A 15,508-nucleotide genomic window follows, 5' to 3' on the forward strand; every position below is an offset into this window, starting at 1 on the left:
CCGGATCTGGTGTGTACTCCACTTGCCGGAATTACACGCCGGATCCGGAAAAACGCAAGTGAAATGAAAGCATTTGAAGACGGATCCGTCTTCAAAATGCGTTCAGTGTTACTATGGCAGCCAGGACGCTATTAAAGTCCTGGTTGCCATAGTAGTAGTGGGGAGCGGGGGAGCAGTATACTTACAGTCCGTGCGGCTCCCGGGGCGCTCCAGAATGACGTCAGAGCGCCCCATGCGCATGGATGACGTGCCATGCGATCATATCATCCATGCGCGTGGGGCGCCCTGACGTCACTCTGGAGCGCCCCGGGAGCCGCACAGATGGTAAGTATACTGCTCCCCCGCTCCCGACTACACTTTACCATGGCTGCCAGGACTTTAGCGTCCCGGCAGCCATGATAACCATTCAGAAAAAGCTAAACGTCGGATCCAGCAATGCGCTGAAACGACGTTTAGCTTAAGGCCGGATCCGGATCAATGCCTTTCAATGGGCATTAATTCCGGATCCGGCCTTGCGGCAAGTCTTCAGGATTTTTGGCCGGAGCAAAAAGCGCAGCATGCTGCGGTATTTTCTCCGGGCAAAAAACGTTCCGGTCCTGAACTGAAGACATCCTGATGCATCCTGAACGGATTTCTCTCCATTCAGAATGCATTAGGATAAAACTGATCAGGATTCTTTCGGCATAGAGCCCCGACGACAGAACTCTATGCCGGAAGAAAAGAACGTAGGTGTGAAAGAGCCCTGAGCCGTTTTGACGGAACTCAGTGCTGGAGAAGAAAAACGCTAGTGTGAAAGTACCCTAAGGAGATCTGTCTCCGTACAACATTAAAATGTACGGGCTCCGATGAGCCGAAGTCAGTTATTCGGAACCGAAGCCGAGTTAGGTTCCAAGTTTTAAAGAGGTTTTCCGACTTCGCGAATAACTGACTTCAGCTCCTTGGAGCCCGTACATTTTAATGCTGTGTGGAGACGGACCTCTGTACAGCATTAATCCGAAGTTTTGAGCGTAGCGATTTCGGATGGAGCACCCGAACCTCACTTTGCTCATGACTATTTTGCACGTTACTAAATGAGGATATAAATGTTCAACTTGAAATGTGTCATAACCCTTTGCGTCTCAATAATAAAGCGAGAGAGAGAGGGAGAGTAGGCTTCATCTTCTTTAATGCATAACAGCAATGCCTGAGGTACACAAAAAACACACACAGGCGCAGGTAGTTAACCCTGTCACTGCCGGAGGGGTCATCTGTAGCTTGCAGACGACTGGCAGCAGCCATGAGGGTAAAACAAGTACAAGTTTATCTTTCTAATCTACTATTTAATATAGCTGAATAAATTATAGTGGGATTATATATATATGTATGCACATACATATATATATATATACACATATATATGTACACGCGCACACTTGGAGTGACATGAAATCAGACACAGAGGTGACAGTCAGTTTGCATGGAATGCCTACTAGTGCTATATAACAGGATCCTGGTCGGTGGCCTTAGACTAAAGGGTTAAGAAGCAATTATTATACATTTTTTCGAAAGGGATACTGCAACCATGCCACGCAGTCCTCGTGGCTCCAAGCTACATCCCTCAAATGTCCATTTTGTAGAAATATATATTAAAAAAAAGAATGTCAAGTTGTCCGTATGTGCAAGCGACGACAGCTCCATTGGGAATGTCTCTTATATTCTTCTTCTTGCCCCTTGTCTGGATAAAAGTCTTTTCTAGAGAAAACGGTATTACGCTGAATGCTTGGTATATCGGGAAAAAAAACACGCCCTTTAATCGCCACCAATCCCCATTATCAATATTTTTTTTTCTCTTGAAACATAATATATAAATGTTTTTGAAGACATCACGTATTTCATATACATCAACCTTACTATACATCTTCTGTTGTGAACATATTCACAGGAATGAGCTTCGGCACTGGACTTATCTGGCTTGGGCTAACTATACTATGTACATATCTCAAACCCATAGCTGAAACATGACCGGGAAGCCTTTTGTGGTCTCCTCAGCAATGGTACCAAAGGCTTTTTGGAATAGCAATAGGTCTGTTCCCAACCTGTTATTGGTCCGCAGTCTTGTTACCCAAGACACCTGGGCGACCCCTGCGATCTATAGGAGACTGTAAGGGCGGTGTTCATCATTAGATACGTTTGCAACATTGTATTATCTTGGAATGTCAAGAAATGAAGAGTCATTAGTAGAGTACAAAGGCTTATACAATCACCTCTGTCATTACAGTTATTAGTTACAATGGAGTTGCCACAAGTTATGTTATGGCAGAAATGACAAAGAAAACATTTTATACAATAGGCGTAACTTTTCTGCGTGTTCCATATATTGTTTGTTTAACCCCCTCCGTACTTTCTTCCAAATAGTTCAGATATCATTGGCCAATTAAGCCTGCATGGGACATCGGATAAGGCGGTCCTCTCCGAACGGGTGAATTTAGTCCACGTTAAGTGCAGCTGTTTTTCTTTTGTATAAATCTAGGACGGGTTTAAATTCTTTACTCAACAGCATTGACCTAATTAATATAAACTGAAAAGAAGTAGTCAATAAAAAGAGCATTCATTTCTTCAATGTTTCAATTCGGTAAACATATCTCTGGCGTATTTCTCGAGGCGCAGTTATAGATTTTATTCCTTGAAGTAAAATTCTTATTTTCAGTCTCTGCTCCGTGGAATGCCTGGGGGGAATGTTCTTCAAGCTCAATATAAAACATGGAATGAAATGTGGGCAAATCAGGAAAGAAAAAAAAAGCGTGGTGGTATCATGGCAGAATTTCCTTATTTGCGTTTTGCTCTCGTGCGTAAGTTCAGAGCCGGATTGGTTCTTGTGTCATTTGCTTAGACAATTCAATGGAGGAGAAGTCTGGATAGTATTTTTAGAATGTTCCATAATCAACCAGAGGCTTCTGGAACATTGAATGGACGACTGCTGCCAATACTTTCTGGTTACATTGTCTCAGTACGTGGGATGAGCACGAATGTTTACTGCCGGTGTGCGAAGTCTTCAATATGCTTGTCCGGTTTCTACAGGTAAAAGGCCCAAGACGGCGGAGTGTTCTCCGAGCTTCATACGGCGCTGGGTTGACAGGCTGACGTTTTTAGCCAAGTAATCGACAGCAGCTGTAAAACAAATCCGAAAACAATAGAGTGTTATAGTCACGTTATGTATTAAATGACCTCCAATCAATTTTAAAGAAAGCATTGGATTGTGCAGGTTGGAAATCTGTCGGAAAACAGTAGTCACGGTATCCCCTTTCAGTGGCTATCGATATATATATTTTTTTTTAATTCAATTTTGGATGGAACGATCACTAATATTTCTCCTGCGCTATGTAATTAGGTGGCAGTAAAGCTAAAAGCATAAAGAACATAAAGAACTCCAGCGCTTTACAATACAAAAGCTTTCCGTTCCTGTTAATGTTCCAAATTAAATTAATACTGATTTAGAAGTTACTGCCAATAAGTAAAGAAATATGAGTCGTCAGTGGTGTGTCAGCTGTATCCCTAGGGGAGAACTCTTCCAGACAGGACGCTTATTAGAGTTGTCATATCCATTAGGTTTTCTTTCACGCTTCTGTGTCCTATCAGTGTGGGCATCAGAGATAGACCTCTGTGTGCCAAGTGCCCGGTAAGTCAACGGATCTGGTAAATATTGCTGGACAAATATGCATCATCGTATTATCGTGATACAAATTTTCATTGCTGACATGAAATGATAAAGCCACATTTACCATCTTCCTACGGCGTGACTTCAGTATTAAGGCTGGGTCTACACGACGACATGATAAGGCACAACTACACTGCAACATTTGTCGCGCAACATTTTGACGCACCAATGTCGCGCGACAATTTTTATAATAGTAGTCTATGGTGTCAGAAAAATCAATCTCGAATGGATTTTTTGCAACTGTCGCATGTTGCAGTGTGACACCATAGACCAGGCATGCTCAACCTGCGGCCCTCCAGCTGTTGCAAAACTACAACTCCCAGCATGCCCGGACAGCCTACAGCTATCAGCCTACAGCAGGGCATTGTGGGAGTTGTAGTTTTACAACAGCTGGAGGGCCGCCGGTTGAGCATCCCTGCCATAGACTATCATTATAAAAATTGTCGCGCGACAAATGTCGTTGTGTAGACCTAGCCTAAAAAGTAGTAAAACCCAGTTTCGCAACTTTTTAAACACCAATGTGACTAAATGTAGTGGCGTATTTAAGTTGCTCTCGCCAGTTTCTGGAAAGGAGACGTGGTAAGGGTGGGGCTGTCGTCCCTGGCACATCTATCCTCATTTATGCCAGGAACTGGCGTAATTGATCTACTAGTGGGCACGGACTGCCGGAGGAGGAGGAGGTCTGCGCCGTGTCATAAATGCCTCCTCCGTTAGTCCATGCCCACCAGTAGATCAATGAAATGTCAAAATTGTCGCGCGACCTACAATGATGCAGTGCCCATCAAGACTGGTCTTGATAAATCAGGGCCTTAGTATTTATGGGTATAGCATGTCATGTTAGCTTTCAAAAGTCATTGCTTTGCACTTTGTTTGTCCTTTATGCACCATAACTGCCACATTAGGCCATGACACACTGCGGCACATTATACTGAGCGGTATTGACCATTATGCTCCTTTGCATCAGCACTTGACTATGGTCTCCCAAATGAAAGCATAGCAGGGCTGGTTTGCCTGGGGCTGGGGTTGGAATAGATTCTTAATATTAATTGCAGGTGTGCCCCAAACATGCACGAGGTGGGAGAAAGGTCGGGGTCAGAGCAGGAGCAGAGGCGGCTGAAACACATGGTTTGAATTTTGAGCGCGGAAAGTAATAGTCCCTGACTTTGTTGAAACCATCTGTATTGTTTGGTACTGGCTGTGGCATCCATGAAAAGCAAAGAGTGCCCAAACCCATAGCACAAAGTACCATACAGACCCCTTTTTTGTTTGTTTTTGACACTTTTAATGCATGGCGTAGTTGGCTAGTGCTTGGGACTGTATAGTAAGTGACTGAATTTATCAATAATGTGCAAATTTTGCCAAGTGGTGCAGTAGTGGCCATGAGATGGTGGAGGGAGGAGGAATGTGTTCGGCTGGGCTGCTGGGTTACACCAAATGTATTATGTCTTCTCAATTCATGCATCTTATGACCTATTGGATATATCTACCTCACTAGGGTTGCGCTTCAATTAGCAGGGATGCTAAGTGTGTTCTTCTATTTCCAATTGTTTTTATCCATTATAGGGGTTGTCCAGTGAAATATATTGTACATTTTTCAAACCAGCACCTGGATCTGAATACTTTAGTAAAAATGTAATATAGCTACTGAGATATTCACTAAAAATCTCTTTGTATAGCGCCACCTGCTGTTTGCTCTTTTTCAAAATTCTTTGTCCAGCTTACAGAGATGGAAGCACACGCTCAGTTCCATCCTTTAACTTCCACCAGCTGCAGCAGAAATGACACGCTCCTGAGAAAGAACACGCCCCTGAGCTGCCACCAGCTGTAGCAGAAAGAACACGCCCCTGAGCTACCACTAGCTGTAGCTGAAAGAACACGCCCCTGAGCTACCACTAGCTGTAGCAGAAAGAACACGCCCCTGAGCTACCACTAGCTGTAGCAGAAAGAACACGCCCCTGAGCTATAACTAGCTGTAGCAGAAAGAACACGCCCCTGAGCTATAACTAGCTGTAGCAGAAAGAACACGCCCCTGAGCTGCCAGCTTAAAATAAATCTAGCAGAGGAGTAAATGGCAGAAGCTCTGGACCCATGTGAAGTACAGGGCTGGTTTTAAGATGGTTAGAAAGAGATGGTCATGTGCTATACGATGTCTGACTTTCATGCTTTTCATTATTCATGGGATAACCCCTTTAAGTTGTCCTTCAGTCTCCATAATGAATGCTCTGTTCTTGCAGCCTGCTCTTATAGAGTTAGCAAAAGCATACAATGGAATATTTGTAAGTGCAAATCGGTTACATGCTGAGATCAATTTCTAGCTGCAAGCCACTGTACAATTAGCTGTAAAATTGATTTAGCAAGAAAGCCGCAGGTAATGAGCTATTTGTTATAATGCACTGTACTACCAATGGCACAATCTGACCGGATACGTAGGACGTTTTACTTTCTGTAATTGTAAAAGTGCTTTGCCAATTAACCATGGAAGATGTAATGACACTTACTTTGTCCATACTGTCCGTACTGGTAGCTTGCTACTGGATCCATGCTGTAACCTGTTGTACTGTAGGTTGGCGCACAGTAGGACTGGGATGTCGAAAGGCTGTCCACAGATTTGATGGAGTCACTGCGCTGGCTGCAGCTAGCCGAGAGGGAGTTACTGGTTTCCAACCCACTGTGCAGAGGAGAAATTGAAAATTCTGACTGGGACTGTGGGCACACGCCACTGGGATTACTGAGGATGCTCATTACCTGTAGGAATAAGAAGATCACTGGTCATCAACCACGCTTTAAACAGCACAAGACAAATGTCATCACTTTGTAGTTTCTCCGTTCCTCGCTGAAAGTTCCTTTAACATTCAGTTTTAGTAAAAATGAAAATAAACCCATTAAAGATGCAAGAGATCTCAGGAGAGAATAAAGCAGACGCCGTTATCCTGGGGCGAGGAAGGTTGTTATACTTACAAAAATAGATTGGTGCAATGTCTGTGATATTTACAGACCTGATATAAAATCCCATTACTGTAGCTCCTAGTGTATTATAAGCAATGTAAGTGCCACTTAACATCATGTAGTAATCTGCAAAGTGGTGGAAATGGGGCCTCTGTAGCATTCATTGAGGGATGTTTTTCTTATAGACATAAAGGGGGGTAGGTACACCTTGTCATCCATACTTTTATTTATTGCTCACTGTCCGTACAATGAAAAATGAAGCAAGTTTGTTAATAGTCTTGAAAACCTCCTATCGTTTCTTGCGTACAGCTCCTAGGCTGACCTATGTATTTTATTTTGTTAGTAGACCAAAAACACACAATGGCCCACATTTAGGAATCTTTAAGATGGCGTAAGTTCAGACCGGCGGTCTAGACCTGCACCAGGTCTATCACAGGGGCTCAGGCTGGATGATAAATGTGGTACAGGGACAGACACATTTCTCTGGCTCTATACCGACTATTGGTTGGCTTACATTGAGGCACATTTTTACGCCAGATGTGTGGCAAAGTTTGGGGGCAAAATGGCGCATCTTAGATCCACCCAATTTTCTTTTAGCCACACCCATTTCTACTAAGTCTCACCTCCCTTGTCGAGCCTACTAAGTCTCACCTCCCTTGTCGAGCCTACTAAGTCTCACCTCTCTTGTTGAGCCTACTAAGTCTCACCTCCCTTGTCGAGCCTACTAAGTCTCACCTCCCTTGTCGAGCCTACTAAGTCTCACCTCCCTTGTCGAGCCTACTAAGTCTCACCTCCCTTGTCGAGCCCACTAAGTCTCACCTCCCTTGTCGAGCCCACTGTCTCACCTCCCTTGTCGAGCCTACTAAGTCTCACCTCCCTTGTTGAGCCTACTAAGTCTCACCTCCCTTGTCAAGCCTATTAAGTCTCACCTCCCTTGTCGAGCCCACTGTCTCACCTCCCTTGTCGAGCCTACTAAGTCTCACCTCCCTTGTCGAGCCTACTAAGTCTCACCTTCCTTGTCGAGCCTACTAAGTCTCACCTCCCTTGTCGAGCCTACTAAGTCTCACCTCCCTTGTCAAGCCTACTAAGTCTCACCTCCCTTGTCGAGCCTATTAAGTCTCACCTCCCTTGTCGAGCCTACTAAGTCTCACCTCCCTTGTCGAGCCTACTAAGTCTCACCTCCCTTGTCGAGCCTACTAAGTCTCACCTCCCTTGTCGAGCCTACTAAGTCTCACCTCCCTTGTCGAGCCTACTAAGTCTCACCTACCTTGTCGAGCCTACTAAGTCTCACCTACCTTGTCGAGCCTACTAAGTCTCACCTCCCTTGTCGAGCCTACTAAGTCTCACCTCCCTTGTCAAGCCTACTAAGTCTCACATCCCTTGTCGAGCCTATTAAGTCTCACCTCCCTTGTCGAGCCCACTGTCTCACCTCCCTTGTCGAGCCTATTAAGTCTTACCTCCCTTGTCGAGCCTACTAAGTCTCACCTCCCTTGTCGAGCCTTCTAAGTCTCACCTCCCTTGTCGAGCCTACTAAGTCTCACCTCCCTTGTCGAGCCTACTAAGTCTCACCTCCCTTGTCGAGCCTACTAAGTCTCACCTCCCTTGTCGAGCCTACTAAGTCTCACCTCCCTTGTCGAGCCTACTAAGTCTCACCTCCCTTCTCGGGCCTACTAAGTCTCACCTCCCTTCTCGGGCCTACTAAGTCTCACCTCCCTTGTCGAGCATGTTCAAAAAAGTGTACAGACCCTAGGCTAGGGGTTAGAGATTCGTTCCTAAACTTTGTTTTAATGCTGTATCGAGCCGACTTCGGATTCCTGTTTAATTTTTTTTTTAAGTTGTAGAATTGAAGGCCAAAGTTATTCACCGAAGTCTTGCGCGACTTTGGACTTAACAAATTTTGCCTCCGCAAAGCGCCTACATTTTAATACAGTACATAGGCCCAGATTTACTAATGTGTCTGAACCAGGGGTGAGCGAATCGAGCTGACCTGTCTCTGTACAGCATTAAAACAAAGTTTAGGAATGAATCGACATCTATAGCGGTTTATAATGTGATGACAAAATGAATCCAGCCAGCAAAGGAAGCAATATGGACAATCACAATACATTAGTAAATATTTTGTATTAACTTTTTCTACACAATAAATGTCACTTGCTGAAGTGAGAGAACCCCTTTAAGATCACTTTCATAGAGAACAAAATCAAAAAATGTATCTGTCGCTAGGTTCTTGGCTCCTGCGATGTGTCCAGTCCTGGGTAATGGTTTGGACATTCTCTGGGAATACATACTTCTTAGGCCATAACAGTAGTAATCAGTGTGGGGCATTGGATGAGTAATTAACACCTTCAGTGCTGTGGAGGCCAGTTTTTTGGATTGCTTGGTCACTTTTCTTCCCTCTGTGATTTGTAATTGTGGTAATGGATAGCTCTAAACATAGACATATGCCTTGTCCTGCTCCTGACCCCTCTAGTTGGCTATCCTTCCTTATGACCTCTCTTTCCTACCACCTGCATTTTGCCAAAAAAACTTATGTAGCAGTTCCGCCATAGACAGGGGAGAGGAGGAGGAGATGGCGGTTCCTCTGTAAACAGGTTAATGTGATTTTTAGAAGTGTTTGAAGCTGAGGTCTTGAGGAAGGGGCAGCATAATCCCCTGCAGTATGGAAGGGGCTCCACTCCCCCCGTCACCTCGTCTCAATAATGTATTACTTCTTAGTATATTACCATCACTAACCAAAAATCAATTGCAAGGCGACATCTGTAAGACTTTATCTGCAGGGATATCAGGAGCCTGCCAATCTGTCTGAGTGGCAGCGTTCTCTCCCTCCCCTACTCTTTCTGTCACCCCTTTCCTCTCTCTCTGCACTGCTGCCCCAAATCAGTCACACTCTCTTTAGATTAACCTTTCGCCTGCCTGACTGCATGAAATGCTTCGCCCCCTGTCTCCCTAGGCATGCTAAGAGTTAACTGCGCAAAGCATCAAGCCTTAATGGAATGAAAACATCCTTAATATTTCACGATTAGGAATGAACGGTCCTCGTAAAAAAAATAATACCAAATGAAAACGCAACTTATAGGTGCCCGTCTTAAGCTCATGAAATAGTAAAAAAAAAAAGCTACAACTACCAAATGCCAAGACAGCTCTGAGACGGCTAAGCCCCATGTAAAGGTTTAACCCTTGGGTGCTCTGAGACAGAGAAGCGGTTCTCAACCTTGCCCATAGGTCACTTGGTTAGTAGTCTGAGATGTGTTCTCTCTGAGGCCGGGATATGTCCTTTTACTGCCCCTTCCTCTATATCTCTCCTCACATTCACTCTTTCTTCCCTCAGTAGACATTTTTGCCCTCGGGAGGTTTCATCATCCTATCCGTACTTTAAAAGAAGAGGAGTTTAAAAAAAAAAAAAAATGTAATTAATTCCCTCTATTTCTGAGCTGGGCCTGAGGGTCTATGTCCACGGAGGCTCCAGCCAGGGAAATCTGCACCCTTTATGATAAACCAAGTCAGCTTTAGACGTTCAAGTGCAATTAGGATTCCCCATCTCGAGACCATCAGCTCCTCCAACTTCTTGGGCCGCAGGAGGAAGGGAAATTGAGCTGCAGAGAAAACTACATGAAAGTGGAAGATAGGGATGAAAGACCGTCCCTCGTATACAATGCGGACAGGAACCTTATATTATCTCTGTGGATATAGGATCTGCCGTATGCAAGGATATTAAGAGATTAAACACTAACTTTACAGAAAATAACACTTTCTTGCCCACGCCAAGGGCATTCTAATTCTCTACCTTTTTGAAGGGAGAAGGAGAAAAAAACTGTTTTATACCGTCTATTTACGATACGCGCGGTCCGAACCCTATATGTACATTCCATGAAAGTGTGACCGACCCCACAACACTCCTCGGACCTGCAGCAGATTTTTCTAATTCTAATTCTCGGCTACATGGCCGATAGAAATAAGAAATAGGTGTATTAAGATTTTCTGATAACTTTTATTTTCCTTTATTAAAAATGTGTCTCGTATTATTGTCTAGGGTTAGAATTGCCGGAAAAATACATATTTAGTAACACTGGGGTCAAAGATGCCAATTTGATGGACGCCAACACGTATGGAGTTTGGAGTTTGGACGTATGGAGTTTGAATGTTCTCCCCATGTTGAAATTTAAATCGTGAGCCTCTGTAGGGACCGATGTGAGGGATGACAATATGTTGGCGCTATATAAATGAAATAATACGGGAGATCCAATAAAATATTCTTGCCTTTATTTATTATTTTACGCACTTATATAGCGCTACTATATTCCAGACATTAGCATCTAACTGTCCCCGATGGGGCTCACAATGTAAGGTCCCTATCAGTATGTCTTTGGAGTGTGGGAGGAAACCGGAGAACCCGGAGGAAACGCAAACACAGGGAGAACATACAAACTCCATGCAGATGTTGTCCTCGGTCAGATTCGAACCTAGGACCACTGAGCCACCGTGCTGCCTTGTAAATAATTTCTGCTGTGTTTCGTTATAATATGATATTGTAGACTAGGAAGGTTATTGTAGACTAGGAAGTCCATTACACACTGAACCGGCTACATATATGTGTATCAAAACATGCATTTTAGCAGATCAACAAGTTAGGAACTTAGCAAAGTTACTCGGTCTATTCTCGTGTCCTCCGAGAATATAGACTAAATGAAATAGGAAATAAACCTCTTTCCTTCCAATTGCCATATCTCACCTTTCTCTCACCCTCTTCTGATTAAGCAGGTAGCCCTCCTCCCTTCTTTTATTTCCTCCCCCAGGGTTTTAGTAATGGAGAGTTCACATTGACTTATTGCTTCAAAACAAGATTTCCTGAGATCTTTTGAGCCACCCCACCAGTGCCCCCCTTTCCCTTTCTGGTGGAAGGTTCGATAAATGTGAAAGAGGCAGAATACAAAGAGTTCTGGCAATGACACATCCCAGCCCAGGGCGCTCTTTCTCCAGCTCAGTCTCCGCACTGTCTCTGATCAATCGCAGACCTCTATCTGTTAGCCAAGCTTAGCTCAGCTCCCTAGGCCTGATCTACATGACAAGGAGGTCAGGCCGCGATAAAATATCTGAGGACAGAGAGTAGCTAGAGATAAGGATGAGATTTGTTTTTATAGGAGAGTGACCTTTTCCTCTTGCTTTTCTGGATTCACTAGGGCTAATCTTTGATTTATCCCACTACACGGTATAATGCGGAACTTCCTAGAAGTCTGTTTTTGTTTGGGGTCATTTCAGATGAAAATATCAACTTTTGAAATGACTTTTTCTAAAAAAAAATCTCACTAGTTTTGACTTTTGGAAGGGGGGGTATTATTGCCTTTACTACAAAAGAAGGAGAAACCACTTCTCAAGAAATCCAGAATTGCATCAAAAATGATTTACGCAGTCTTTCTAAACAGCAGTTTTACAGATTTAGTTGAAAGTTATTGTAAGACTTGTGAATTAGAGAGGTACGGTGGCTCGGTGGTTAGCACTGGTGCCCTGGGGTCCTGGGCTCAAATCTGACCATGGACAACATCTATATAGATTGTGTATGTTCTCTTTGTGCTTGCTTGGGTTTTGTCCCACACTCCAAAGACATACTGATAGGGTACATAGATTGTGAGCTCGATTAAGTGATGATAATGTCTGTTAAAGGGGTTCTCCGGGAATTAAGAAAATGAAAATATTTAAATATTACTTAATGATAAATATATTCCCAAATACCTTTCATTAGTTATAATGGCTCGTTTTGTCTAGGGAGCAATCATTAGGAGAGATAAAATGGCCGCCGTCCTATTAGTACACACAAAACCTGTCCTAATCACAGCAGGAGGAGAAGTTACTTCACAACACTGCCATAAAGAGCTGCCTCATTCTTTTCTCTGCTCTGCTTGTCAGGGATTGTAATCCTGAATACAGATGAATCTCTGGGGAAATGGAGATGATGAGGAGACATGAGAGGATTGTGGGATGTGGCTAATGAGCAGCAGCTCTTGTATGCAGTCTCTATTACCACCGCCACAGTCTGCCCTGTCTATCCTCTCTGTACTAAATTCCCCAGAGATTCGGCTAAAGTTCTTATCCACTGTATTCAGGATAATAATCCCTGACAAGTAGTGATGTGAAGTAACTTCTCCTCCTGTGTGATTAGGACAGGTTCTGTGTGTACTAATAGGACGGCGGCCATTTTATTTCCCCTAATGATTGCTCCCCAGACAAAATGAGCCATTATAACTAATGAAAGGTATTTGGAAATATGTTTATTATAAAGTAATATTTAAGTATTTTATTTTTCTTAATTCCCGGAGAACCGCGCAGTGGAATATGCCAGCGTTATCTAAGTGAGCAACATAAACTAGTAAAGCTATGATTCAGGGCAATTGTTGGTTGTGCGCTTCTTACCTTCTCCTCCATTCCCCAAGCTGCCTTACAAAAACACCGGAGGGCTTCTCCCCATACCCCATGACTAGCGGTTCCTCCTCCCATGAAAGGCTGTGCGCTCCTCACCTTCTCTTCCTCCATTCCCCAACCTGCCTAAGGGCTCATTCACACGACCGTATGAATGGGTCCGCATCCGTTCCCCAATTTTGCGGAACAGGTGCGGACCCATTTATTTCGATGGGGCCACAAAAGATGTGGACAGCACACCGTGTACAGTCCGCAAAAAATCTAGAGCATGTCCTATTCAGACAAGAATAGGCATTTCTGTCATGGGCCACCTGTTCCGCAAATTGTGGAATGCACACGGGAGTTGGGACCTCCACCAATTTAACATTTATCTCAGGTTAATTTGCATATGTAGCAAATCAGTGTTTTTACACAATAAAAGCACACAGAGCTATGGGGACTGGGTATTGCAGATGTGCTAGCGGCGATCTAGCAACGCAAGTCCTCAGTGCTATACACAAAATCCCGGTGACAGGTTCCCTTTAAGGGTACATGCACACGTTCAGGATTCATGTGCGGAGAATCCGCACTGAAATCCGCAGGTGTTCGCAGGCAAATCTGTGTGGTCAATCCGCATTAATTGGTGCGGATTTGCATGCAGATTTGCGTGCGGATTCGGTGCGAATTTTCCGCATGCGGATTTCACTAAGTGAATGAAGAAAATCCGGTCAGGAAAAAAAAAATTTATTGACATGTCGCGGATTTCGAAATCCGCACCGCAGGTCAAAATCCGCGCGGAAAAAATCCAAATCGTGTGCATTGAGAATTTCAAATTCTCATAGAATACAATGTACATGACCTACGGTGCGGATTTTCCGCACGCAAATCCGTGCACAAAATCCACACGCAATCCTGATCGTGTGCAGTGGGCCTTAGGATATTTAACAATTTCTTATTTATAGTGTTAATTGTTGGATCTAATGTAACAATATATATTTTTTAATTATGGGGACTTAGATGTTCCTTTAATTTATGGGCTCTCCTGCGCAGTTTTGACTTCTTTGGCAATCTGAAAACATTTGTACGATAATTGGGTTACTTTGTATAAGAAAACAATATTGGAATCTCTTGTCATTTCTTTTGTTATTCTGTAACTTTCCTCCATTTGTATCTTCTACTGAACTCCAGCTCTTACACAGTCACTTTGAGCTAAAAGATTGCAAGTTTAGGAGCAATAAGAAACTGAGCAGAAAAATTAGAAGAAGAATATAAAGCAAGTGGGGGGAAAAAACAGAGAGGAAGGAGAAGAGATTGAAGAGAGAGGGGGCTGTGAAAGAGGAGGCCTACTGATTGTTTGAAAGATATGACTATTTAGAGAGAATGACTGCATAAATTTAATTAAAGCGTTTTCACGCTGCAAATGGCTGATTGTAATTATGTTCCCAGCCTCACTTAGCAGAGAAGATGTTGCCTCTTTGTGTAATGAAGGACAGCGAGCAGATGACAGCACCTATTCAGCAGGCTCTTTGTGTCAGGTGTTGATCTGTGGGATGAAATCAGGGGGAACGAGGTTGCAGAGATTGACCAGACCCTGGAACAGCCGCCCGTGAGCAGAGGTTTTGTGTTTAATACTTATAGATTATTATTAAGTATAGATACCCAACAATCCCCGTCTATAATAAATAGTGACGTCAGATGAATGCAGTGCACCCTGATACTGGTTCTTATATATTGATTTCACAAACAGGAGCAAATTTTCCCCTCCTTTTATCTGAAAATTTAACACTCTTTTTAACTTTAAAGGGTTGCCACTTTATGTCTGTTGTAACCAACAGGAGACCGGAAACAGCGCTACCCATCCATCAGCAACCTCCATTGAAAAGCATTGCTCATGCAAAACCTGCGCATGTGCAGTGTGAGAAGGTCTGGGAACATGACTGTCCAGTTGGGGCTGTTCCGAGAAGAATGCTTTGCTTGACGGCACTTACTAAAGTAAGAGATCAGGGTCCAACTGTTAATAAGAGTATATTAATAAACTGGTTAAAATATCTCCGGCTACCAGCAGCCTCACAGAGAATGAACCATGCTTAACCACTGCTTCCTTCATTCTGGGAACCCACCACAGATCAGATACGTATTCCAAGTTCTCTGGATGGGGGATCGGTTAGTATCTTGCCACAAGCCCTTTAAAGAAGTCATCTCAGTTAAGTAAATCATAGGCTCTTGGAACTTTAAAAAATATTCTCACCTGCCGTCACCAATATTATTGATACTAGAAACAATGCTAAACTTTTACTTAAAGGGATTGTCTCGTATGGACATTATGGCATATCTCGGACCTGCTCATGTCAAGAACAGGGCCTGCCATGAACGGAGAGCACTCATGCATGTGCAGCTTTCTCCATTCGCTGCTAGGGGACATCTGATGTGAGCCGAGTGCTGGCGGAGCAGTGAGTGGAGAGGACACCATGCATGGTG

At 43.7% G+C, this 15,508-nt stretch overlaps 1 protein-coding gene across 4 annotated transcripts in view; it reads right to left on the minus strand.

Moving 5' to 3' along the window:
* Positions 1 to 1,164: 1,164 nt before the first annotated feature.
* PAX7 (paired box 7) overlaps positions 1,165 to 15,508 on the minus strand; it is a 115,471-nt gene continuing 101,127 nt past the window's right edge. For all 4 annotated transcript variants that reach the window (XM_044278635.1, XM_044278632.1, XM_044278634.1 and 1 more), the window contains exons 8-9: positions 6,193 to 6,439; positions 1,165 to 3,147 (exon numbers count right to left, since the gene is read on the minus strand). In XM_044278635.1, the coding sequence (XP_044134570.1) occupies positions 3,032 to 3,147; positions 6,193 to 6,439 (363 nt within the window). In that variant the 3' untranslated portion in view covers positions 1,165 to 3,031. The remainder of the gene's footprint in view (positions 3,148 to 6,192; positions 6,440 to 15,508) is intronic.

This window comes from Bufo gargarizans, chromosome 2 (assembly GCF_014858855.1).
Source record: "Bufo gargarizans isolate SCDJY-AF-19 chromosome 2, ASM1485885v1, whole genome shotgun sequence".
In the NCBI taxonomy this organism is placed as follows: Eukaryota; Metazoa; Chordata; class Amphibia; order Anura; family Bufonidae; genus Bufo; species Bufo gargarizans.